Raw genomic sequence first — 26,234 nt, 5'->3', positions numbered from 1 at the left:
TCAATTCTACCTACCATTCCCTTGCTGACTTTCCCAGTTAATATACATCTTGTTGTAACCTTAAACAACTTTCTTCACCACCCACTATGCCAATGAAATTGGTGCCATCTACTAATCATGCCAACTATTGTCCACCTCACTAATATATGATAAACAAAAGTCTCAGTACCTTGCAGTTCATCTCTGATCACAGTTCTCCAATCTAAAAAGTAGCCCTCCATTATCTATCCTCACGGTCTCCAACACCCATGCTCCAAGAATACACTGTTCACCCCCTTGAACTCACTAACTTTCCAATGGCAGATACATACCTCACCCATTTTCTGTGGTACCATATGCAGCTTACCACACAATTGGTTATGACATGTTTCACTACTCACTAATCCTTTTGCTCTTAACATACTTATTCTAGTCTTTTTTAGGATTCTCCTTACTTAGCAACTACAAGGGATATTTCAAGCTCACATTCAAGTTTATCGTCAATTATACAACCAAATGAAATGGCATTTTTCTGGACCTCTAAATATACATCCCAATCCAAAATATTACCATAAGTAAGTTAATAAACTACAATTCAAAGGCATGTAGTTTTCATCATAGGTAACGGTAAACAGCTTGCTGTCCTAGTGACGAGGCTCTGGTGGTGGTTAGTCTCAAAGCCTGTTACCCAGTCTGACAGTCCCAGTCCTGATGCTCCTTTGTGACAGTAGTGGGCCAAAGAGATTGTGGGACGGGTGGTAGGGTTCTCAACAATGCTTCGGGCCTCTTGTCTGCAGTGCTCCAGGTAAATGTCACTAATGGGGGGAGAAGGGAGACCCCGGTGATCCTCTCTTTTAGTGTTTACTGTCCTCTGTGCCGTCCTGCAGTCCGATGCCGTGCAACTTCTGTACCACGCAATGATGCGGCCAGACAGAACAATCTCCATGTTGCTCCTACTGCAGATGGGGGCACGGAGCATGGTCCACCTCAATCTCCTGACAAGGCTGTCACAGATCTACAGTTTTCCATAATCACACAAATTTATACATTTCCAAACATCCTTTACTAATTTACTTGCTGCTATTGCCTTTTGAAGTTATAGATTAGTCACTGACCAAATTGTTGAAGAGCAGGGCAGCTTCGTGTAAAACAGCTCTTCAAGGTTGCAGTAATTTTTGTTTAAAATGGTATTGTTAGAATTACATTTGTGGCATTGAGAGATTTGGGGGAAAATTACCTCAAACTGGGGCCAGTTCATCGCCATTCCGGGTCCATATGTAGTGTTGAACCACTTTAGGTCCTCCTGTGCATCTGCAACCCGGATGACCTGCTCCAGCTCTCGGTAAATGTTGGCGTAACTTGAGGAGACAAACACATAAAAGGTAATTAGTAACTCAGCACTTTTTTTTTTGACGTAGCCCAATTCCCTGATGCAGTGTCAAAGAGTGGATTCAGATTGATTATAAATGCTTCTCCCACCCCCTTGGATAAGGCTCTGAAACTTGTATGACAATGAAGAGGAAGCTTCTTGCAGGAATTCTGCCAGGCCTGCTTCACCATTCAGACTGCCACTAAAATACCTTTTTTAAATTTTCCAGAGACTCCAGTTTCATGGGTCTTTCTCCATTAATTCTTTATTGACAACTGAACAAGCTGTGAGGAGGAAAGGCTTTTAGTGCAGAGCATAAAGATGTGCGACAAGTCGATGAAGTTCAAGTAGCAGTTAAAGATAGTAGAATCACCAGCTGAATCCTGCTGTTAACACATCTATGGAGTGGAATTTTGATGGCTTAAGACATAGATACAGCTCCAAAACAGGTCCACGGTGACCAAAATTCACATCTAAGCAAGTTCCAACTCTCCATTTTTGACCCATTTCCTCTAAACCTTTCCTATCCATGTACATGCCCAAGTACTTTTTAAATGCTGTTAAAGTACTTACCTTAAACACATCCTCTGACAGCTCTCTGGGTGGAAAATTTGCCCAAGTTCTTAACCTTCTCACCTTAAATTTACATCCTCTGCATCTTGATTTCCCAACAAATGTGCATATTCACCCTTTCAATGCCCTTCTTAATTTCATACTCATCTATTTGGTGTGAAATTATAAATTTCAGATATGAAAATCAAGAAACTAAATCACTACTAAAAAATCAAAAATGTTCAAGTCTGACAGTGCCGAAGTTCTTGTTGAAGATCAAAAGGCAACTGGACTACATATTGTGGTCAATAGAGACTGTGATCTATGTCAGGAGACTGAAACAGTAGAGCATATCCTTACTTCATGCAGAAAATTTGCACAGGAAAGACAACAAATGCTACAATTATGCAAAATAGGACTGGTAGAGAACAGTGTTAACGGTTTATTGGAACGTGGGGAGAGTGATCAGGGACGGAAATGGTTGTTTAGTTTTTTAAGGGCGAGGGGGTTGGAAAGACGACTTTCGGCAGTCAAGTGAATGGACAATGAGGGACAGGAAATCCTGAAGATGGCAGTAATGCAACAGTGTGGATGCCAACTGCCGTAAAAACTCAAAGAAGAAGAAGAGATTGTGTAACTGAGTAGTCATCAGATAGGACAGAGCAGATGGGCAGAAAGATGCAGGTGCAATTTCTCTGGACAACTAGGACAAATATCTGATGGTTCCATCACAGCAAGAGGAGACTGATCAGGTAGAATGATTGTGGCCAAAGAATTAGATTTTTTTATTAGAAATACAATATGCAGGAATAATGCTCCTCTAAAATGGAATCTATCAGTTTCAAATCCTTTTTAACCCTAACCTACTGCAAACTCCATTCTCTCCATTGTCCTACTGACACGGTAGGGAAATTGACAATTTGTACAATAGGCAGGTGTCCACAAAGGTCAAGAGTTTCCCTTGCTTTGCACACAATCTTGATCTGGATTACCTGCTGGGTCTAAACCCTGGATCTTCCCACCCAACAGTATGGACTAGAAATGGTCAGCTTTTTCCACTGAGGCTAGGGGAGAAAAAAAAACCAAACGACATGGGTTAAGGGTGAAGGGGGAAAAGTTTAAAGGGAACATTGGGGGGGCTTCTTCACACAGAGAGTGGTGGGAGTGTGGAATGAGCTGCCAGATGAAGTGGTAAATGTGGGCTCACTTTTAACACTTAAGGAAAAACTTGGACAGGTACATGGATGAGAGGTGTATGGAGGGATATGGGCCAGATGCATGTCAGTGGGATGAGGCAGAAAAATGGGTCAGCGCAGCCAAGAAGGGCCAAAAGGCCTGTTTCTATGTTGTAATGTTCTATGGTTCTAATAAGACTGCAGTTCGACATAATTTTCAAGGGCAAAAAAAATGCTGGCTTTGCCAGTACTGCCCAGAACCCCAAAATAAAATGGCTTTAATTAATACTCACTTGTTGTTTTCAGCAAGGTTTAGATGTCGTTTGATGTCTTGCAGGACTTCTCTGAAGAAAACCAGACGTTTTTCCTCAAACTGCTGGCACTGTTCAAACACTTGCTCCATATTCTCCATGTACTGAGGGGTACATTTACTCAATTCATCCAAAGCTTTCTCGTATTTCTCTTTAGTCTAGGTAGGCATTAATCGAGCATTCAAAAGTCTTGTATAAATATCCTAAAGGTCACTCTATTGTTACAACATGACAGCATACTCTGCAAAACAGAAGTAGCTGAAACTTCACTGAACAGCAAAATAATGTTTAGCAACCTACGGAACTTACTAAGAATCCTCAGTAGGCTTTCCACGGGTGACTTGGATGCATTCAAACATTTAGCACAGCAACAAATGAATGAAGGATTTTTGAAAAATCATTTGGAGCCGTCTCATTCAATTACCATCAGTTTACCTCTAGAGGGCAACAGTATTTCAAAAGGAAAGATGAAAGAACCACTGTAACCATGAGACCTGCTTCAGCCTGATACCACACACAAGTTATTGGAAAGAGTAATCAACACCTTAAGTATTCAGATAATGTAATCCCCTTCGAACAGCTTCAATCATCTGGACAGACATTATGTTTACAAATACGATCCTGGGCAGATTTATGTAAACTCCATTGTGGTTCTTCATTCTCCAGTTCAAGAGTTCAATCTAACTATATTTTAAGTATATTTACTTTGCTGTAACTAAATTTATTTCCATGGATTCTATTTCCCATTCAAAGCAAAAAGGTGGGTGTGTGTGTGTATTTATTAATGGTTTTACATTCTTCACTTACTGTTTATTGTATCCTTTCCTCTTACATTTGACCTCCCAAAGTGTGATACCTCACACATCTGTATTACACTACATCTGCCATTTTTCTAACCACATTTCCAAATAGTCTTTATCCTGATAAATCTTTTGACAACCTTCTTTAATAAGTACAACTCCAGAAATGTTTGTTGGTAAGACATGACGCCCCCTAGAGCCATCCTGACTATCCCCAGTGCTTTTCCAGATGCAAGTAGATCCCGTCCCTAAGAAGGATACGTGGGAGGGAAGACTGATATTGATTTTGGAGTAGGTTAAAGGATTGGAATAGTGTGGGTTGAAGGATATGAACTGCACTGTATTCTACAGTATTTATTCAAAACCTCGCCCTAATTGCTGATAACTTGGTACGGAGCTACATTTCTATAAGTTCAGGAGTCTTCAACACTTTGTGTACAATTCCATGGATTAAAAAATAAATTTAAACAAAAACTAGTGGTGGGCTACAACCATCAGGCCAGCCTCAACAAGGAGTTGGATCTGTGGGAGCCCTTAGCTCAGGTCTCTACTGCCAACACCAGTGGGGGGGGGGGGGGTCTCCCTTCGGTGTCCACAAGGACATCTTGCATCCTCCCCATTAGGGACTGCCTGCTGCTATTGAATTCCTGCTATCATTCATACAGTGGATCTGACTAGAACACTCAGGAAACAAGAATGTAATCACAGAATTATACAGTACGAAAAAAGCCTTTTGAACCACCTGCATGCTGATCATTATGCCCTTTATTTGTTAATATTTGCCATGGAGGGATTGTCTACGGAGTGTCTGTGGGTGGAGGTTAGGAAGAGGAAGGGGTCAATAACTTTAATGGGTGTCTTTATTGGCCACTCAATATTAACAGGGATACTGAGGAGCAGATAGGGAAACAGATCCTGTAAAGGTGCAATAATAATAGTTGTCGTGATGGGAGATTTTAATTTCCCAAATATCGAATGACATCTCCCGAGAACAAAGGGTTTAGATGAGGTAGAGTATATGTTAGGTGTGTTCAGGAAGGTTTCTTGATACAATATGTAGATAAGCCTACAAGAGGAGAGACTGTACTTTGGTATTTGGAAATAAACCTGGTCAGGTGTCAGATCTCTCAGTGGGAGAACATTTTGGAGATAGTGATCATAATTCTATCTCCTTTACAATAGCATTGGAGAGAGATAGGAACAGACAAGTTAGAAAAGCGTTTAATTGGAGTAAGGGGAATTATGAGGCTATCAGGCAGGAAATTGGATGCTTAAATTCGGAACAGATGTTCTCAGGGAAAAGTACGGAAGAAATGTGGAAAATGTTCAGGGGATATTTGTGTGGAGTTCTGCATAGGTACATTCCAATGAGACAGTGAAGTTATGGTACAGTACAGGAACCGTGGTATACAGAGGCTGTAAAATATCTAGACGAAGAAAAAAAAAAGCTTACAAAAGGTTCAGAGGGTTAGGTAATGTTAGGGATCTAGAAGATAAAGCTAACAGGAAGGAGCTTAAAAAGGATATTAGGAGAGCCAGAAGGGGCCATGACAAGGCCTTGGCAGGTAGGATTAAGGAAAATGCCAAGACACTCTACAAGTATGTGAAGAGCAAGAGGATATGACATGAAAGAATATGACTTATTAAGTGTGACTGTGGGAAAGTGTGTATGGAACCGGAGGAAATAGCAAGGGTACTTAAAGAATATTTTACTTCAGTATTCACTATGGAAAAGGATCTTGGTGATTGTAGTGCTGACTTGCAGCAGACTGAAAAGCTTGAGCATGTAGATCTTAAGAAAGAGGATGTGCTGGAGGTTTTGTAAAGCATCAAGTTGGATAAGTCACTGGGACCAGATGAGATGTACCCCAGGCTACTGTGGGAGGCGAGGGAGGAGATTGCTGAGCCTCTGGCAATGATCTTTGCATCATCAATGGGGATGGGAGAGGTTCCAGAGGATTGGAGGGTTGTGCATGTTGTTCCCTTATTCAAGAAAGGGAGTAGATATAGCCCAGGAAATTATAGACCCAGTGAGTCTTACTTCAGTGGTTGGTTAGTTGATGGAGAAGATCCTGAGAGGCAGGATTTATGAACATTTGGAGAGATATAAAATGATTAGGAATAGTCAGCATGGCTTTGTCAAGGGCAGGTCGTGCCTTATGAGCCTGATAGAAATTTTTGAGGATGTGACAAAACACATTGATGAAGGAAGAGCAGTAGATGTAGTGTATATGGATTTCAGCAAGGCATTTGATAAGGAACCCCATCCAGGCCTTACTGAGAAAGTTAGGAGGCATGGGATCCAAGGGGACATTGCTTTGTGGATCCAGAACTGGCTTGCCCACAGAAGGCAAAGAGTGGTTGTAGACGGGTCATATTCTGCATGGAGGTCGGTGACCAGTGGAGTGCCTCAGGGATCTGTTCTGGGACCCTTACTCTTTGTGATTTTTATAAATGACCTGGATGAGGAAGCGGAGGGATGGGTTAGTAAGTTTGCTGATGACACAAAGGTTGGAGGTGCTGTGGATAGTGTGGAGGGCTGTCAGAGGTTACAGCAGGACATTGATAGGATGCAAAACTGAGCTGAGAAGTGGCAGATGGAGTTAACCCAGATAAGTGTGAAGTGGTTTATTTTGGTAGGTCAAATATGATGGCAAAGTATAGTATTAATGGTAAGACTCTTAGCAGTGTGGAGGATAAGAGGGATCTTGGGGTCCAAGTCCATAGGACGTTCAAAGCAGCTGCACAGGTTGACGCTGTGGTTAAGAAAGCGTACAGTGTATTGGCCTTTATCAATCGTGGAATTGAATTTAGGAGCCAAGAGGTAATGTTGCAGCTATATAGGGCCCAGGTCAGACCCCACTTGGAGTACTGTGCTCAGTTCTGGTCGCCTCACTACAGGAAGGATGCGGAAGCCATAGAAAGGGTGCAGAGGGGATTTACAAGGATGTTGCCTGGATTTGGGAGCATGTCTTATGAGAATAGTTTGAGTGAACTTGACCTTTTCTCCTTTCAGCAACGGAGGATGAGGTGACCTGATAGAGGTGTGTAAGATTTTGAGAGGCATTGATTGTGTGGATAGTCAGAGGCTTTTTCCCAGGGCTGAAATGGTTGTCACAAGAGGACACAGGTTTCAGGTGCTGGGGAGTAGGTACAGAGGAGATGTCAAGGGTAAGTTTTTTTTACTCAGAGAGTGGTGAGTGCGTGGAATGAGCTGCTGGCAACAGTGGTGGAAGCAGATATGATGGGGTCTTTTAAGAGACTTTTGGATAGCTTAGAAAAATAGAGGGCTATGGGGGAATCACCTCCCCTCTGCAACTGGATCCTAGACTTTCTCACTGGGAGACCTCAGTCAGTCTGGATTGGGAGCAGCATCTCCAACACCATCACACTGAGCATGGGGGCTCCCCAGGGCTGCGTGCTCAGTCCACTGCTGTTCACTCTGCTGACCCACGACTGTGCAGCGATACCTAGCTCAAATCACATCATCAAGTTCGCCGATGACACAATCGCGGTGGGTCTCATCAGCAAGAATGACGAGTCAGCTTACAGAGAGGAGGTGCAGCGGCTAACAGACTGGTGCAGAGCCTACAACCTGTCTCTGAATGTGAACAAAACAAAAGAGATGGTTGTTGACTTCAGGAGGGCACGGAGCGACCACTCCCCACTGAACATCGACGGCTCCTCAGTAGAGATTGTAAAGAGCACCAAATTTCTTGGTGTTCACCTGGCGGAGAATCTCATCTGGTCCCACAACACCAGCTCCATAGCAAAGAAAGCCCAGCAGCATCTCTACTTTCTGTGAAGGCTGAAAAAAGTCCATCTCCCACCCCCATCCTCACCACATTCCACAGAGGTTGTATTGAGAGTATCCTGAGCCTGGTTCTGAAATTGCACCTTCTCGGATCGCAAGACCTTGCAGTGGATAGTGAGGTCAGCTGAGAAGATCATCGGGGTTTCTCTTACTGCTATTACAGACATCTACGCCACATGCTGCAACCACAAAGTTAACAGCATTGTGAAGGACCCCACACAAACACTTCTCCCTCCTGCCATCTGGCAAAATGTGGCGAAGCATTCGGGCTCTCATGACCAGACTGTGCATCAGTTTCTTCTCCCAAGCCATCAGACTCCTCAATATCCAGAGTCTAGACTGACATCGCAATTTGTCCTCTACTGTGCCTATTGTCCTGTTTATTAATTACTGTACTGCCCTGCACTGTTTTGTGCACTTTATGTATTCCTGTGCAGGTCTGTAGTCTAGTGCAGTTTTTATGTTGTTTTTACATAGTCTAGTGTAGCCTTGTGCTCTCTCACATAGTCTAGTGTAGTTTTGTGTTGCTTCATGTAGCACCAGGGTCCTGGAGGAACATTGTTTACGGTCAAAATGACAATTAAAGCAACTTGAACTTAGTAATTTCTAAGGTAGGGACATGTTTGGCATAACTTTGTGGGCTGAAGGGCTTGTATTGTGCTGTAGGTTTTCTATGTTTCTATGTTGAAATTTTCAAGACTCACAACTGCACATGCTCCCAAAATGCCTCTTTTGTCTTTTAAAATGAGTCCATGCACAAAAAGCAGATCACCATTAGAGAAGTCTCTCAGGCATTGCAGTAGCAAATACTCCGTTATAATAGAGAAGATGGGAGACTTCATCTAATAGCAGCCATGTCTCACAATACCGCCATCTATTAAGATTACATTAGAGAAAAGATTATTGAAAGAATTGTAATAAAATGTCACTAGTCATCTGGCACTTAAATGTTACTTTGAATTATAACACACCAGAACAGCAAAGTCACTAGATTTCGAGCTAATGGTGACCTGCTTGATCTAGAGTTTAGAACATTCATTAACATGACTGCAATCTTTCATCTGTTAGGGAAATAATCATTACTTACTACTCATTTTCCAAATTTCTAACAAAAAATTTATAGAAATATAGATACAAAATCAGTCTAATTTCTTATTGTTCAAATCGTAACATATCCCCATTACCTATTAGCTGCTCCCATTGGCGTGCATGTCAAATGGTCTTTCTCAACCAAGCCCAGCTCCTGGCCTTCACATATGGCCTACTGACAGGAGAAGGGGTAAAAGCGAGTTACTGGTGCCTTAAAACCAGTCGCTTCAGACAGATGGGGCTCGTTGGCCATGGTTGACAGTTCATCTAGAAGAAAAACTCTAATCTCAAATCTCCGCTGCCAGAGGAAAATATCTGTAGCTGGATTCTCTAAGACAGTCCTACATTGAGTTCAATGCTGACTGGCAACTCTTGCGATGCTGCTGGTACCAAACTGTATTGGTCTCTGCCTTTCCTTTGGGTTCATCAGATGCGTGGAGAGGGGGAGCTTGCTACATGGGCAGCAGCTTGCTCTCCATATCTCACTGCCCAGGCTTGTGCATCTAGACAGCTAGGACGCAATACCCATGGTCGACTCTGACCGACGGAGGCCCTCACCCCACTTAAACCAATTTCAGTGACAAAGTTCGTTTTTTTTAAATTCATGACTCGTAGAACTACGGCAAATGTCCAAGGTTTAGAAAAATATTAGACTGAATATTGGACTTTATTTTATCAAGATATACCTTCCATACCAAGTACTCACCTTCTGCACTTCCTGTTTGCATTTCTCAACTTTGTCCAGCAGTTTCTTCTGTTGTTCTGGAGTGACTGACTGCTCTGCCTTACTGTTTGCCTCTCTTGTAGCTGCCATCTTCTCCTCCTTACAGGCAAGGTGATATGCCTTCTTAGCTGCCTCCACCTTTGGATGACCAAGAAATTCGGTGTTTTAAATAACAGATCAAAAAATTTTTTCTGCCCAGTCTAACGGAAATCTTAGGTTCAACTAAGTTCTAGTCATTAGAAAGAAAAAAGCCACATGTTAAACACAAGCAGCTCTTTATGGTTGACTGCTTATCCCTGCATGTGTAGACTGAAGAATACATTCTAAGAGAACATCCCCTGCAACTTTTTCCTCAGAATCTCACCTATCCTAACCTGGAAGTAATTTGTTGGCCCTAAATCCTACAATTCCTGACCATACAGCACTTATACCAGAAGGACTCTTTGAACAGCTCTCAATTCAGGAGTGTGCTGTCAATATGGAGATGGAAACCACCCTTTCTTTCAGAACTCCTGATGAATTGAGCCTGGCTATCTGAACTACGATTGATGGGTTCCAATCATGCATCAGGTTTTGGTGGGGTTGGATGTATATATTCTGATGAAACATCTGGGTTTCCCTTGGGTCTGATTGGGATGCGTCATGCTCACTCTTTTTAAAAATTCTCTTATTTTTCGAATTCAGCCAGGACTGGTTGGCCAAATGTACTGCCTCAGTGCCCATGAAATGGAGTACTGCTCGTTGAACTATGGAACTGTTCTGGTGAAGGTAACCCTGTGGTGCTGTTTGGCAAAGGGTTGCAGGGCCAACAGAATAATTCCCAATTAAGATAGGTGCAACTCCAACAGGAATCTGCAGGCGACCCTATTCCCATGAGCCCGTAGGGTTGGCAGGTGTATTCAGAACCAAATGACTGCATTTTGTAGTTGGGGCACGTTTCAGTCACAATAACGAATTAATGTTAAGTGGGGCAAACAAACTACTATTCAGAGAACTGCTTTGTCCTGAGAGCGACAAGTTGCTTGGGAGTTGTTGGAGCTGCAATCGTGCAAACTTCTGTCACATTTCTGTCTTACAGATTGTGATAAAGTTCTGGGATGGAAGAAAGAAATTCGATGTTTTAAATAACAGATCAAAAATATTTTTTTTGGGCCAGTCTATGGGAAATCTTAGGTTCAACAAAGCTCCAGTCATTAGAAAGAAAAAGAACCATATGTTAAACACAAGCAAGTCCACTGCTTCAGATCTGTTCTTGTGGTTGAAGTGCTTGTCCATTGAGTTTCTGATACACGGTGAACCCCAAGACGTTGATGGTTGGCAAGTTTGACAATGGTAATGCCATTCAATATTTCGGGCAATTAGTTAGATCGTTTTTTCCAGAGATAGTCATGGGCCAGTATGATTGTGATGCGGTTGATAATTGGCACTCCTCAGCAATGCCTGAACGTTTTCCTACAGGTAGATATGGACTGTCTCTCCAATGTAACTGTAATATGTCCCATCCACAAATAGATATGGTAATCAGCATATTACCCACTTGCCCTCAATGATTACGACAGCTGAAAATGGCTTGTCCTAGGACACTGTCCTGGGAAACTACTATAGTGATGCCCTGGGGCTAGACAACAACTGCAATTTTCTTTTGTCTCAGCAATGACCAGCTACTGGAGTGTTTCCCCCGTATGTCCATTGATTTCAGTTTTACGAAGGCTGTTTGATACCACACCAGGTTAAATGCCACCTTCGTCTCTGTACTCACACCTGGAATTCAGCTCATTGATCAGTATTTGGACTAAGGTTGTGACATTAGTAGGCTACGGTCAATTATGGATAACTCTGAACATCCTCTACATAGCACCATCCAGAGACAGAGAAGCAGTTTCAGTGACAGGTTACTATCGATGCAATGCTCCTCAGACAGGATGAAGAGGTCAATACTCCCCAATGCCATTAGGCTTTACAATTCAACCGCCAGGACTTAAGAACTTTTTAAAAGCTATTATTAATGCTTTTTGAGATAGTGATTTAGATGCATATCATATTTTTTTACTGAGTTAAGTATTGTATGTAATTAGTTTTGCTACAACAAGTGTATGGGACATTGGAAAAAAAGTTGAATTTCCCCATGGGGATGAATAAAGTATCTATCTATCTATCTATCTATTATGAGCTGCACGGTTCTGACTAGCCCAACGTCTTATACCAAGCAGGTTATCGACAAACGTTGCTGCTCAAATGCACTGTTGATTGCTTTCACCACTTTGCTGATTATTGACTATAGACTGAGCTGGCAAGGCACGGACAGACTAGATTACCCTGCTTTTAGTGAACAGAATCGAGCGGGACAATCTTTCACAATGTTACACAGATACCAGGGTTGTATCTATACCAGTACTTTGACTGAGATCAGAACAATCTGTAGAGTATTAGCACTTCATTCTCAAAGAGATCAATAGCATCTCCAGGATTAACATGCGTATAACAATTGTGTGGTATCAAAGTAACTCATCTAGAGTGGTAGTGCAGTGGGCAGTGCTCATCACTCTCGGTTTCAGCTTCCACCACTGGCTAGCAGTCTTGTGAAAAGAAGAGCTGAATGTGTAAGCCTCCCCCTGTCAGTACACAGCCTCTCAAGCCTCATGTAGTGCCTCCTCACTGGTGACACAAAGGAACTGAACTCCTTTTGGACTCAGGTTGAACTACAGAGGATGGGGTGTAAGTCTGGCCCCTGCACACGTAGTATGCAGGCCCATTGGTGTGTGGACACATCATGGTGCTCATGAACCAGATCCCCAACTATGGGTAAACAGCCCTCACTGCCTCAGGAGAAACGAAGGCTAGGGAGTAAGTCCGGAGTGGAGTCCCTAAGGCAGCTGAACATCATTGAACATCCTTCCGGCAGCTCCTGCAGCCAAACCGGTACCAAATGTATTGCTTCATAAGCTTTCCTTTAGACTACTCTGGTGAGGCCGAGAGGTGGATTTTGATGGCTGGGCATTTCAGGATCTCCATACCTTCTACCCAGGCTTATGATCATCACCCATTCTCCTTCAAGACACACTGATGCCAACCAACCAACAACAATGGTGTCCATTTAGAGAAACAATTTTCAGCACCAGAGCTGGGCCAGATTTGGATTGGTCATGATCAGATATTTTAAAAAGCTTTAAGTCTGCAGACCTCTTCAAGCAAGTTCCCAGTAATATTGCTATCTATACACCAGCCGGACAGACTAAGCACACCTGCAAGAAACATCATGAGGGAGTTTTTAAATATCGACTATTGGTGGAATAGGGAGAAGAAAACTTAGAAAGGAAAATTCATAGGGACCAGCAACCCACAGCTATAAAGACCCCAAAACACACGTTATCATAAGTAAGATGCCCTGGATTAAAAAATTCTTATAAAAAGACATTACCTGCCCAGTTCCTATTATTTAGTTAGACTCTACCCATCCTTGAAGGTAGCTCACCTTTACGAGAGAGCACAAATGTGAGAAAAAACATTCAAATGCTCCACGAACAAGCAAATGGAGTTTGTATGAGTTCCTCACTGAATTACCTGAAAGTAATAAACATTTCAAATTCTGCTTGGTGAATATTCTAAAATACATGCTCATCGTTTGGAAAATTCCTTTACAATGGCTTTAGGTCTGGACTACAGTGGTCTGATGGTGAGCTCACATAATACAAAAGGAATTAAGAGACAGAAGAATAATAGATTGGAAAGTAAAGCATGCAACTAATAGGGTTAGCCAATGGCAATATTATAATAGAAGATACGCACCCGGACTGAATCAAATTATTTCTGGTCACTTAATGCAATGAATACCTCAGCCATAGTGCGTCATTACACAGTGGAATGTGCCACTGAGCCATTATTGTATTTAGGAAGATATCAGGGAAGGAGATATATCACAGTGATTGCATTAAGCAGAATCTTAACATGGGGAGAGGGAGAAGATGTAGAGGTAAAGAAAAAGTGTCTATCTCACAAAGCAAATAGAAAAAAAGTAAACTTACTTTTGACACTACAGATCAATGAAGGGACAATGAACATGAATGTTAGTTCTTTTAATTCTGATTAGTCGCTCATTTAAAGCTTCAAATAGCTTAGCTTTGACAAATGAATAGGGTTAAACATTAATCATTTGAGTTTGTGAGTGGATTCTCTGCATTGACCTATACCTCAAACATGGCAAATCATAGGAAATGTATCCTATAGTAACAAGATGGTGGTGAAATAAAACTCAGTGAGCCATTGAAATTGCTGAAGTTGTACCTTACCTCTTTTAGTTTTTTAGCCCAAGGTTTCTGTGCTTTCCGGAATCCATCCTCCGCTTCTTTGGTCTCTTTGAAGCCTCCTATTATCTGCTTGTGAAAGGAATCTTTCTGCCAGTTCTTGATCTTTTCAAAATCTTCACAAGTTAATGCATTTCTCACCTCCAAATGCAGCTCGCTCACTTTATCTGCCTCGGTCATCAATGCCATCCAGGCTCTCTCCAGAGTTCCATACTGTGATCCTAAAAATGGTGCAAGCATTCATCATTAACTAATACAACAACCATTTTAACTGCTCTTAATTAAGAAACCAGTTTCACAGAGCTACATAGAGTTGTCAGAGAAAGGACCGGCAAGATGGGTGGTAATCAGCAGGGAGAATAAAAGTCAGCCAGTGGATGGAGTGCATGGAGGTGTTCAATAATGCATTACAAGGTGCGGAATCATGTTAGTGAGGTTAACACATCAGCATGGAAAGTGGATTAACAAATCAGAGTAATACTTGTGTACTGGAAATGGCATAAACATCTTGAATCTTATAATAAATAAATATATAAACAAGTTGACTGATTGAAAGAGATGGTCTTATTCAAAATGGCATAATGCAGCAAGTGGTTTGCCCTGGAGATTAGTGCTGAAACTATTTACAGTCTATGTAAATGATCTGTGCAAGTATGCTTGTATAGGTAAGTATATGGTGTATATTGTGTTGGCGCATGGCCTAGTGGATAAGGCATCGGACTAGTAATCTGAAGGTCACTGGTTTGACATTAGTGACATTAGTAGGCAGCTTGTTTGTGTCCTTGATCAAGGCTCTTAACTACACATTGGCCCTTGATACTCGAGGAGAACAATATGTGACTCTGGTCTACTGGATAACATGCCTGAGAGCAAGCTAAAAGTACTCATTTTTGTAAAAGTAATTCATCACCTTGTCTCTAAAGAATGTTTTTGTACATTGTTTGGTTGTAAGATTAATAGGATGCATTGTCCCTGAGGGGGCAAAGGTCGTTTGTTACAGGTCACCCGACCGTGGTATTTGTAGGAACTACCGACTCTGGGTCCATTTGTTCAAACAAAACCAAATAGTTGCAGCATCCACCCGTCACAATTACTCTTACTGGGTCTCAATTTGTGGAACAATAGATGTAGTCGGCAGGATACGTGGATTGTTGACAATATTTCGCTGGAACGAAGAGGTTGCCCTGGAACAATATCGCATACCTGGGTGGATGAATAATATTGATGGGTTTGCTGCGCTTGCTAACACCCTTGCTAAATTGGGACCTCCCATAAGATGGGATGATCACCTAGATAATGCTGGCAAGAAACTGGGAAATAAGATGGCTAGATTGTTGTGAGAAATAAATTTTCCATCGAAACGAGGTTCTCATACTGATGGCTATTGGCTGCTGGCCACAGCCTTGCACCAACAGTTAAAAAGGACCCTTGAAGTGGAAAAAAGCCATAAGCTGAGGGATGAAGTGAATGCTATGAAGGAGAGGTGCTCCGTAATGACTGAAGTGGTAAGGACTAGTCAGAATAGGGCACAGGAAGCAGAGGAGAAGGGAATTAAGATGCCATGCAGGCTAGAGCAAATCAAACATCAGGAGGCGGCTCGCCACCAGAATTATATCCCCCGATCCCATGAAGATCGATATTGCTATCCCAGGAAACCCAGGTACCTGGGATGGGGATATATGGTATGATGATAATGATAATGGGTCCTTTGGTGAGGGGAAACTGCTTTTCCCCTAGAACCATTGCAGGCTCAGCCTGCTGTGGTGACTTCTCAAAAGAATGTACACGGGCAGCCGGGAGTACAGACTCTCGAGTACAAGGAGTATAATGAGAAGGAGCCATCTGAGATGGCTGCCCATTTTAAACAAAGGCCTGGGGAATCGCTAGCTGAATGGTTACTCTGCTTGTGGGATGATGGAGGTGCTAGTATAACCTTTTACCCTGAAGAACTAGCAAGGCTAGGGTCTTTATCCATGAATTCTGGTATTAATACTAAGTTATGCCAATTTCCCCATGTGGATAGGTTCTTATTTCAAGTGTCGGAGGCTGTTAAGAAGGTATTCCCGCACCCCCTTGATTGGGATTCACAGGTACAGAGGGACTGGGAGACTGCCGCTGAAGGCATTCACCGCTTAAAACAACAGGCCCTGGTCAATAGGATGTATGGGGACTGGGATGCACAGTGACGACTGGGTCGGGGTCCCAACCAAGAGGATTTCTCCAGAGGGATGTACACAAGTTTGGTGCGGTCAGCCACCCCATCCATTCGGGGTGTGGTTCTCGCTTTATTGGGGCCCTTAGTTCTGGAGGATGTGGAGGGTGTGTCTAATGCCTTGGCGAACCTTTCGGACTTGCAGGTGGTTAAACCCCGAGTCCGTTCGACACGGTTAACGAATGCTGGAGGGGAAGGTACTAACGGTACCAATGGGACTAGGAAACCTGCCCTGATGCGCACGGAGATGTTCACTACCCTTTTGAAAGCAGGCGTCAGTAAGAAGATTGACGGTGTACCGACTATTGTATTGTAAGCTATGTATCATGAGCACGTGAAAGCTGAGAAGACACCGGCTGCCCCTTCTGCTCCTCACTGTACCCATCGTTAGCTGAATTGCAGGACGTAGTAAAGAAGGCCACACAGGAGGAGACCGGGAAATGGCTGCCTCCCAACCCCTCCCGGATCTAGGGGGGTGGCCGGGTTCCCCTGACATACAAGATCAATTTGATGTGGACCCGTGGGGACCCTACACCTTATGTATCTGTAGTGGTCCACTGGGCTAAGGGAAAAGATCAACGGTTTGTTGCTCTGGTGGATACGGGAGCAGAACATACAGTGATCCCTGGCGATCCCAATAAGTGGAGAGGACCCGAGTATAATATTGAAGGGATGGAGGGTGCCCTTACTAGGGCCTGGGAAGTAACAGTGTGTGTAACGATCGACAAAAACATCCTGCATTCTGTATCCCTCCTGATTGCTGTAACCACTGAGTGTATCTTAGGAATGAATGTGTTACAGGGAATGCTATTGAAGACATTGTTAGGAACCTTTAGTCTTGGGATCTGGAGCATGCGAGTGGTAGTCACAAGGGCTAAGTGGCAGCCCCTGCTTATCCCTCCACTGATGCAGATAGTGTCGATTCTACAATACTGGATCCTGGGAGGTCACAAGGAAATAACTCCTTGGAGATACTATTGCCTCCTTGGAGCAAGCTGGGGTTATTCGACCCGCCACGTCCCCGTACAATAGCCAGGTCTGGCCGATAAAGAAACCAGATGGGTCCTGGCGAATGACTGTTGATTATCGACAATTGAATCGATACTCTCCCCCATTGAGTTCTGCTGTGCCCGACATGGTGACGCTGGTAGATGATATTTCGGATGATGCAGACGGTCGATGGTATGCTGTTATTGATCTGGCCAGTGCCCGATTTCTATTCCCTTGGAGGAGGAATCACAGGAGCAGTTTGCTTTCACCTGGAACGGGAGGCAGTATATCTTTACTCGTTTGCCACAGGGGTATTTTCATAGTGTCACCTTGTGCCACGGGATAGTGGCACGTGATTTGGAGACCTGTGCGCTGCCCCATAACATCAGAGTACACCACTATATCGATGATGTTATGCTACAGGGATCGGACGACGGGTGTGTCGCAGAGGCATTGCGGTTCCTGTTACAGTGTGAGAGGGGATGGGCTCTGAATGAAGACAAGGTTCAAGGTCCTAGTTAATCAGTGACGTTTCTGGGGATTCACTGGCATGTGGAGGAGAGTATTATGCTGGAAAAGGTACAAAATAAAATACAAGACACAGCTACCTCCACTAATAAGCAAGAAGCTCAGTGCTTTGTGGAGTTATTTGGATATTGAAGACGACATAGTCCCCATTTGACTCTCCCACTGAAACCATTGTACGCTGTCACTCATAAGAAGAGCGAATTCACATGGGGAGATGAGCAAAAGGAGGCATTCCAGCAGGCCAAAATGGCAGTTGAGCAGGTTCTTCCCCTTTCACCTCGGGTCTCGGGGGCCCCATATGAACTACAGGTGTCTGTTCACGATAACGTGGCCGTATGGAGTCTGTGGCAACTGCAGAATGGAAGGAGGGTGCCCCTAGGGTTCTAGTCACATACTATGCTGGAGGCTGCTGAACGATATACTCTGTTCGAATGACAGCTCCTGGCTTGTTACTAGGCCCTGGTGGAAATGGAGTCCATCAGGGGATCGGACCCCACGGTGTTGCCGATTTGCCTATTATGTCCTGGGTGTTCACCCCAAATACGAGGGTGAGACAGGGGCATGCACAGCAGTCATCCATAGTGAAGTGGAAATGGCATACAGGACCAGGCCACTAAAGGATCCAAAGGAGTCAGCCATCTTCATGAATAAGTAGCCAGATTACCTATGACAGCTGGAACCGAGGACGAGAAGGCGCTTCCCCCTCATGAACTCTCCCCCCTTCGATGGGGCTGGCCGTACAAGGAATTGACATCGGATGAAAAGGCTAGTGCCTGGTTTACGGATGGCTCGAGCTGATGGGTGTCGGGACGCCCATGGTGGAAGGCCACGGCCCTGTGACCCTCGGACAATACTCAGTTAATACAAGGAGAGGGCGGATCCAGTCAGCTGGCGGAACTTGTAGTAGTTACCCTGCCCTTGTCACTCCCCACCACGGAAATTAGAATATATACCGACAAGTGGCTAATGGAATGGCTATCTGGATGGTGAGCTGGCAGATACACCAGTGGACAGTTCATAATAAACCTATCCGGGGCAAAGAATATTGGCAACAGATATGGCAGGAGGAGCAGAGGTGCGACATTTATGTGCATCACGTGAATGGTCACCAGAAGGACATTAGCCCTACCACGCTCCACAATAATCAAGTAGACGGATTGGCTGTGGTATCTGCTATTACAGTGCCTCTAGTTAGAGGGGCCCACGAACAGTCTGGCCATCTCGGGGAGAAGGGGACAAGACCATGGGATATCTTTGACAAGTGGATGACTGTCGGAGTGTCCTTTTCCAGCAATTTAAGCCTCGCTCTGTCCCGCGTGGACCTTTTGCCTATATTAAGAGAGGCTTTATACTGGCTAAAGTATGGCAGATTGATTACATTGGACCCCTGCCCCCACATAAGAATGATAAATGTGTTGACAATGGTGGACACTTATTCTGGATTCCTGTTGGCCAGACCCCTTCCTAGAGCCAGTCAAGAGTCCACTATTTGGGGGGTGGAATACCGGATGTCACGTTGGGCGAAAGAGCAAGGTATTTATCGGGTCCACCATATACCTTATTACCCCCAGGCAGCTGGCTTGACTGAACGACTAAATGGACTTTTGAAGCAGCAGGTTCAATTGATGACCACCACTCACACTATGAAGGGAAGGCATTCAGTGCTGCAACAAGCGGTGAACGTTCTGAACAATCGACCACAAACGGAGGGTTCCCCTATTTCCCGTTTGATTCAGACTTATCCTGTGGCTTTAGAGGGTATTTTAGAGGGGGCTCCCACGAGTTAGATAAGTGAGGTGTTACGAAGGTGAAGCAACTCTGAGGGGCCGAAGGGTACAAAGCCACCCCCTCCTTTTTGAGAATCGCAAGATCGCTATTATTTCGGATCTGAGACCCAGGAAATGAGAGAGAGACACACAGAATACACAACCGGGGGAATGTCTCCTGACATAAGCGGAACGGAACCACTGATAACTGCCATTGTCTCTTGGAGAAGGAATTGTGTATTGAGTACTGTACTATTCATTGAAACCCCTCAGGGGGCAACCAGAGTGGTCTGGTTGAGGGATTGCATCATCCCAACCTGATTGACATCTGAGACCCCATGAGTGAGAATAAAAGAGGTGTCGGGGAACAACCCCTTTAGACGCACCAGGAGAAATGCTAGAAATCCCGTGACAGTGTTTTATAGCGAAAGCCGGTGGGGGCTCGTGTGCGTCCTCCCTTGCCTGGGTGGCGGGCTCACCACGGAAGAACGGTTTAGCTAAAGGAGAGGCCACAAGTGAACGGCCACGACAACGAGACACCTGACGGATTGAAATCATAAAGGAAGGTTGGCAAAACCCGTAGCGGTAAATGTTCCCATTCTCTTTCTCTCTCTCTCTCCAACAATTGCAACACAGCGACAACCAAAAAGACGGCAGCTTGTGTGAACTGCAGTGAACTTTATATTTCCATCGGACAATACATTATCCCCTAGACAACGATAGAGCTTATTTCTTATTGATTATTATTATACCCGCACTTTTAGGTTTAGTATTGACGACGTATATTATCTGTATATTTGCATTGATATTATTTTTGTGTATTTTTACTAATAAATACTGTTAAAAATAGTATTATCAGACTTCAACGGACATCTCTATCTTTGCTGGTAAGTCACCCAGTTACGGGGTTCGTAACAACGTGGGGCTTCGTCTCGAGATTTGATACCAAATTGGAGGGCCAGTAAATCGGGCTTTTAAGTCCAAACTTGGATCTGGTTGCGCGGGTAACCAGACGGGAAACCAGCAAAGATGGGCGTAGACGAATCTATAAAAAACCCGACTCCGGAGGCGCTAGAGGCTGCCAAAAGTCGGACTTGATAAATATTGCGAAAGGACTAAATCTCGCAGAGGTGAGGTTGTCAATGAAAAAGCGGGAGGTGCGGAGGGCCATAACTCAGTTTTATATTGTGAAGAATGTGTTTTCGGCCGAGTTATTGGAAAATATCCCTGAAAAAGTACCAGCTAGTGGGACGGCTCAGTTAGAGTTGGAAAAATTAAGGTTGGAGCATGAAATTAAGTTAAAACAGCTGGAAGCAGCCAAAAAGGTGAAGGAAAGAGCTGAAAAGGAAAAGGAAAGAGCCAAGAAGCAGAGGGAGCATGAGCTCCAGCTAAAGGAGTTAGAGGTGAAAAGGGAGCATGAAATTAAGTTAAAACAGCTGGAAGCAGCTGAAAAGGAGAAGGAAAGAGCCAAAAAGGAGAGGGAGTATGAGGAGAAGGAGAAACAGTGGCAACATGGAGAAGTTAAGGAAAGAGCGAAGAGCTCAAGGGCCAGACCGAGAGGAGAGATTTAATGTTAGTAGAGAGTTTAGGTTAGTACCTCCGTTCGAAGAGACGGATGTTGATAGTTATTTCTTGCATTTTGAAAAGGTGGTAGTGAGTCAGAAGTGGCCCAGAGATCAGTGGGTGGCATTGTTACAAAGTGTGTTAAAAGGGAAGGCACAACGGACATATGCGGCGTTGTCTATGGAGCAGGAGGAGTCTGAGAATTATGAGGAAGTAAAACAGGCCATTCTTTGGGCTTACGAATTGGTACCTGAGGCCTATAGACAAAAGTTCAGAAATTTAAAGAAAGTGTGGAATCAGACATAAGCAGAGTTTGCCTATGAGAAGGGTGTGCTCTTGGATCGTTGGTGTGCAGCAGAAATGGTGGAAGAGGATTTTCGGCGTTTAAGGGAGTTAATTCTAATTGAGGAATTTAAAGGTTGTGTTTCGGATGATATCCGGATGTATTTGAACGAGAAGCCGAATAAGTCCATATCCGAATTTGCTGGGTTCGCAGATGAATATGCCCTAACCCACAAGACAAAGTTTTCCTCGAATAAGAATTACCAGAAAAACCGTGGGAATGGTAGAGAAAGCCCGCCGGCTAAGGCAGAGATTCAGCCGGGAGCTAGTGGTAAAAATAAGGAGGAAGAAAGGCAAGATAGCAGGAGGGGTCCTGGCTTGACCTGTTTTAATTGTGGAAAGGTGGGTCATATTGCATCTAAGTGCTTTGCTCCGAGGAAGGAGACAGGAAAAGGGAAAGCAGCAGTCCCTACAGGATGTATTGTGTCGATCAGCAAATCGACGAGAAAGCCCCAGGTAGATAGAATACGAGAGGGGCGTGAGAAATTTATTTCAGAAGGGACCGTGTCTGTGAAAGAGGGAGAAACACTAGTTCCAGTGCGGATCTGGAGAGATACTGGAGCTGAGCAGTCATTGATTCTCAGTAAGTTACTAGATTTTGGTCCTGAGACGGGAGAGGTAGCTTTGAGAGGCATAGGAGAAGGGACAGAAGCTGTACCTTTGCATAGGATCATTATAAATTGTGAGCTGGTATCTGGACCAGTTGAAATAGGGGTGCAATCGGAATTTCCGAGAACTGATGTGGACGTCCTTCTGGGTAACGATTTAGCCGGGGGTGGGGTTTGGTCCGCAATGAAGCTGACGAGCCAGCCTGTAAATGTTGAGGACCCGCCCCTAGGTTCCAAGATCTATCCCGCATGCGCGACCACTCGCAGCATGTCGAGAAAGGCAGCTGAGAAAGAGACCAGTTTAATTCAGGCCAGTATCAATTTGGCTGAGACGTTTTTACCGACCCTGTACCAAGAGGGGTTAGAGGGTGGTAAAACGGAGAATAGGGAGGTGAAAGAGAGTAAAGGAGAGGAGGTAGACCTACCCTTAGCCAGGAGGAAATTTATAGAGGCACGGAGTAAAAATGAGAAACAGATAAGGCTGTTAGAAGGTCCAGGTTTGGACATGGATGATCTGTCTGGCTTGACAGAACTGTTTGAAGAAGTTGAAAATTTTAAAGGTGTTCCCGATAATGAAATGAGGGCAGTCCTAGATGAAAAGAATGCCATTACCTTGAAGGAGTCTGCTGGGTTGACAGATGAGGTTGTTTCAGCCTGCAGGGTTGAGTTTACTCTGGAAGGGAGTTGCCCAGAGAGTAACTGGGAGGATCAGGGGAACTTAGAATTTGAAAAGGGGACGGGGATTGAAAGCCTGGAAGAGGCAGATGTCCGGTTTGAGGGTGTTCAAGATGTGGATGCACGTGGTACTGAACCTAGTAATGAAACTCAGGAAAAGTCTGAGGTATTTGATTCAGTTAAAAAGGAATGCAGTCCTTGTGGGTTAGATGGACTTGGTTCAGTGAAGAAAGGGTTAACCTTGGTAGTAGCGGGAAGTGAGAATTCCCAGTTGTTTGTGTTCGAAGGAGTGTTAAAAGTTAGTGAGGAGATAAAAGGTTGTGATGTGAATGTTATTATTGAAGGTGAAGGGAAAAATGTAGTTCCTAAGTTGAATGAAGAAAATTTAAAGTCTGGATTGGTGTTGGAAGCAGTAACCAGGCTGAAGGGACAATGGCTTGTTAACAAGGTGCCTGTGAATCAATTACAGTTTGATTTGGAATGTAAAGGTGCCCCACGCGCTAATGTTATTCAAGGGTGTGCTGTGAAGAGGCAGAATTTGAAATGTTGTTTGGACAAAGAGGGATCACTTGCAGATATTAAACTGACAACGAATAGAATGAAGGGTCCTGAAGATAAAACTAATGACTTGCTTAAAAATAAAGAATTGTGTGTACGTTCAGAAAATGGGCTACGTTTGGAAAACATTGTTGATAAAATAACTCCTATGAAAGGAGCATGCAAAAGCCTATTCCACACTGGGAAGCAAGCTAACCATGTGGGAGTTAACTGGAAAAGGGGCGAGGGTTGACGGGATGCCACTTTAAATATCAGGATCCGGTTTAAGGGATTTCGACAAAGCATGTAACTAATAAAGCCAACCCCATGGAAGATTGACGGTTAAGTTTGAAAGTAAAATAAAGATTAGTATTTGCATGAACTTTTGTAATATACACGAAAGCTAAGATCACAACTCTTTAGTTTTGTTTTGCTGAAGAAAAGGAATAAAAATAGGTGGTTATTAAATTGGAGTCTGATGCTACAAGAATTTATTAAGGTACAATATATTAAGATATTAAAGGAAGTGACAATGTAATTGCTAACTGTTTAGATGCTGGATTGAATGTATAACTGTATTACTCTGTAGTGAAAAAAAACTCTTTTGTATTGTGTTAGATTCTGAAATTCTGTAAGACTTTGTATTAGTTAATTTTTACCTGTGGCAAAAATCCTTAGAAGGATGGGGGTGTTACGAAGGTGAAGCAACTCTGAGGGGCCGAAGGGTACAAAGTCACTCCCTCCGTTTTGAGAATCGCAAGATCACTATTATTTCGGATCTGAGACCCAGGAAATGAGAGAGAGATGCACAGAATACACAACCAGGAGGAATGTCTCCTGACATAAGCGGAACGGAACCACTGATAACTGCCATTGTCTCTTGGAGATGGAATTGTGTATTGAGTACTGTACTATTCATTGAAACCCCTCAGGGGACAACCAGAGTGGTCTGGTTGAGGGATTGCATCATCCCAACCTGATTGACATCTGAGACCCCGTGAGTGAGGATAAAAGAGGGGTCTGGGGAACAACCCCTTTAGACGCACCAGGAGAAATGCTAGAAATCCCGTGACAGTGTTTTATAGCGAAAGCCGGTGGGGGCTCGTGTGCGTCCTCCCTTGCCTGGGTGGCGGGCTCACCACGGAAGAACGGTTTAGCTAAAGGAGAGGTCACAATTGAACGGCCATGACAACGAGACACCTGACGGATTGAAATCATAAAGGAAGGTTGGCAAAACCCATAGCGGTAAATGTTCCCATTCTCTTTCTCTCTCTCTCTCTCTCCAACAATTGCAACACAGCGACAACCAAAAAGACGGCAGCTTGTGTGAACTGCAGTGAACTTTATATTTCCATCGGACAATACATTATCCCCTAGACAACGATAGAGCTTATTTCTTATTGATTATTATTATACCCGCACTTTTAGGTTTAGTATTGACGACGTATATTATCTGTATATTTGCATTGATATTATTTTTGTGTATTTTTACTAATAAATACTGTTAAAAGTAGTATCATCAGACTTCAACAGACGTCTCTATCTTTGCTGGTAAGTCACCCAGTTACGGGGTTCGTAAAAGAGGTAGTTAGTAAAGTATGGGTGACAGGGCCAAGAGGGGAATGACAGGAGGGGGAAATATTAGCCCCTGCACAGGGTAGCACTCAGTGGGTCGCTCTAGAAGGACAGGAGGAATTGCAATGTCTGACAGCTCGGACCTAGAACTAATGTTTTCTGGTGTAGTACAGACCGATGGCTGGAGTGCTGCGATGGCACTTTGCTCTATTAGGGGCACTTCAGTGGAAGACCCTGGGGTCCGAGCTTGGAACCCGTCCCTGCCAATCATAAAAGAAAGTGGAACCTTATATATAGGTGATCTCCCAATTCAATGAGTGAGACAGATGCTCTGTCTAAGGCGCGAAGAAAACACCCTCAGTCCAAGAGTCATCATCTGGAGTCATGGATCCTCTCTGCTGTCCCTCTTTGCCGATGGATGTGGACTGAGGAGGTCTGGACGGTGTGAACGCATCAAAGGATTGAGGGCTTTGATGATAGTATCGAGCATCGAAATATGTTTTTGAGAATGAATTATGAATATGCTGTACGATTGAATATATCAAAGTGTTGGGTGTGTTCAATGAGACCGTTGCATGTGTTGGGTGTGTTCAATGAGACCGTTGCATGGGTTGGGTGTGTTCAATGAGACCGTTGCATGTGTTGGGTGTGTTCAATGAGACCGTTGCATGTGTTGGGTGTGTTCAATGAGACCGTTGCATGTGCTGGGTGTGTTCAATGGGACCGTTGCATGTGTTGGGTGTGTTCAATGAGACCGTTGCATGTGTTAGGTGTGTTCAATGAGACCGTTGCATGTGTTAGGTGTGTTCAATGAGACCGTTGCATGTGCTGGGTGTGTTCAATGAGACCGTTGCATGGGTTGGGTGTGTTCAATGAGACCGTTGCATGGGTTGGGTGTGTTCAATGGGACCGTTGCATGGGTTGGGTGTGTTCAATGGGACCGTTGCATGGGTTGGGTGTGTTCAATGAGACCGTTGCATGGGTTGGGTGTGTTCAATGAGACCGTTGCATGTGTTGGGTGTGTTCAATGGGACCGTTGCATGGGTTGGGTGTGTTCAATGAGACCGTTGCATGGGTTGGGTGTGTTCAATGAGACCGTTGCATGTGCTGGGTGTGTTCAATGAGACCGTTGCATGGGTTGGGTGTGTTCAATGAGACCGTTGCATGGGTTGGGTGTGTTCAATGGGACCGTTGCATGGGTTGGGTGTGTTCAATGAGACCGTTGCATGGGTTGGGTGTGTTCAATGAGACCGTTGCATGTGTTGGGTGTGTTCAATGGGACCGTTGCATGGGTTGGGTGTGTTCAATGAGACCGTTGCATGGG

General features: G+C 44.0%; 1 protein-coding gene across 11 annotated transcripts in view; it reads right to left on the bottom strand.

Annotated features, from left to right (window-relative positions):
* The window catches only part of pacsin1b (protein kinase C and casein kinase substrate in neurons 1b), a 370,145-nt gene that overhangs the window by 32,638 nt on the left and 311,273 nt on the right, over positions 1-26,234 (bottom strand). For 10 of the 11 annotated variants that reach the window (XM_073030300.1, XM_073030299.1, XM_073030302.1 and 7 more), the window contains 4 exons: positions 14,100-14,335; positions 9,796-9,951; positions 3,369-3,544; positions 1,217-1,337 (listed from right to left, as the gene is read on the bottom strand). In XM_073030300.1, coding sequence (XP_072886401.1) covers positions 1,217-1,337; positions 3,369-3,544; positions 9,796-9,951; positions 14,100-14,335 — 689 coding nt within the window. The remainder of the gene's footprint in view (positions 1-1,216; positions 1,338-3,368; positions 3,545-9,795; positions 9,952-14,099; positions 14,336-26,234) is intronic. The other variant, XM_073030308.1, reaches the window with a different exon arrangement.

The sequence above is a fragment of the Hemitrygon akajei genome, chromosome 27 (genome assembly GCF_048418815.1).
Source record: "Hemitrygon akajei chromosome 27, sHemAka1.3, whole genome shotgun sequence".
In the NCBI taxonomy this organism is placed as follows: Eukaryota; Metazoa; Chordata; class Chondrichthyes; order Myliobatiformes; family Dasyatidae; genus Hemitrygon; species Hemitrygon akajei.
Note: the sequence above shows the minus strand (reverse complement) of the source record. Positions and strands in the feature narration are given on the sequence as shown.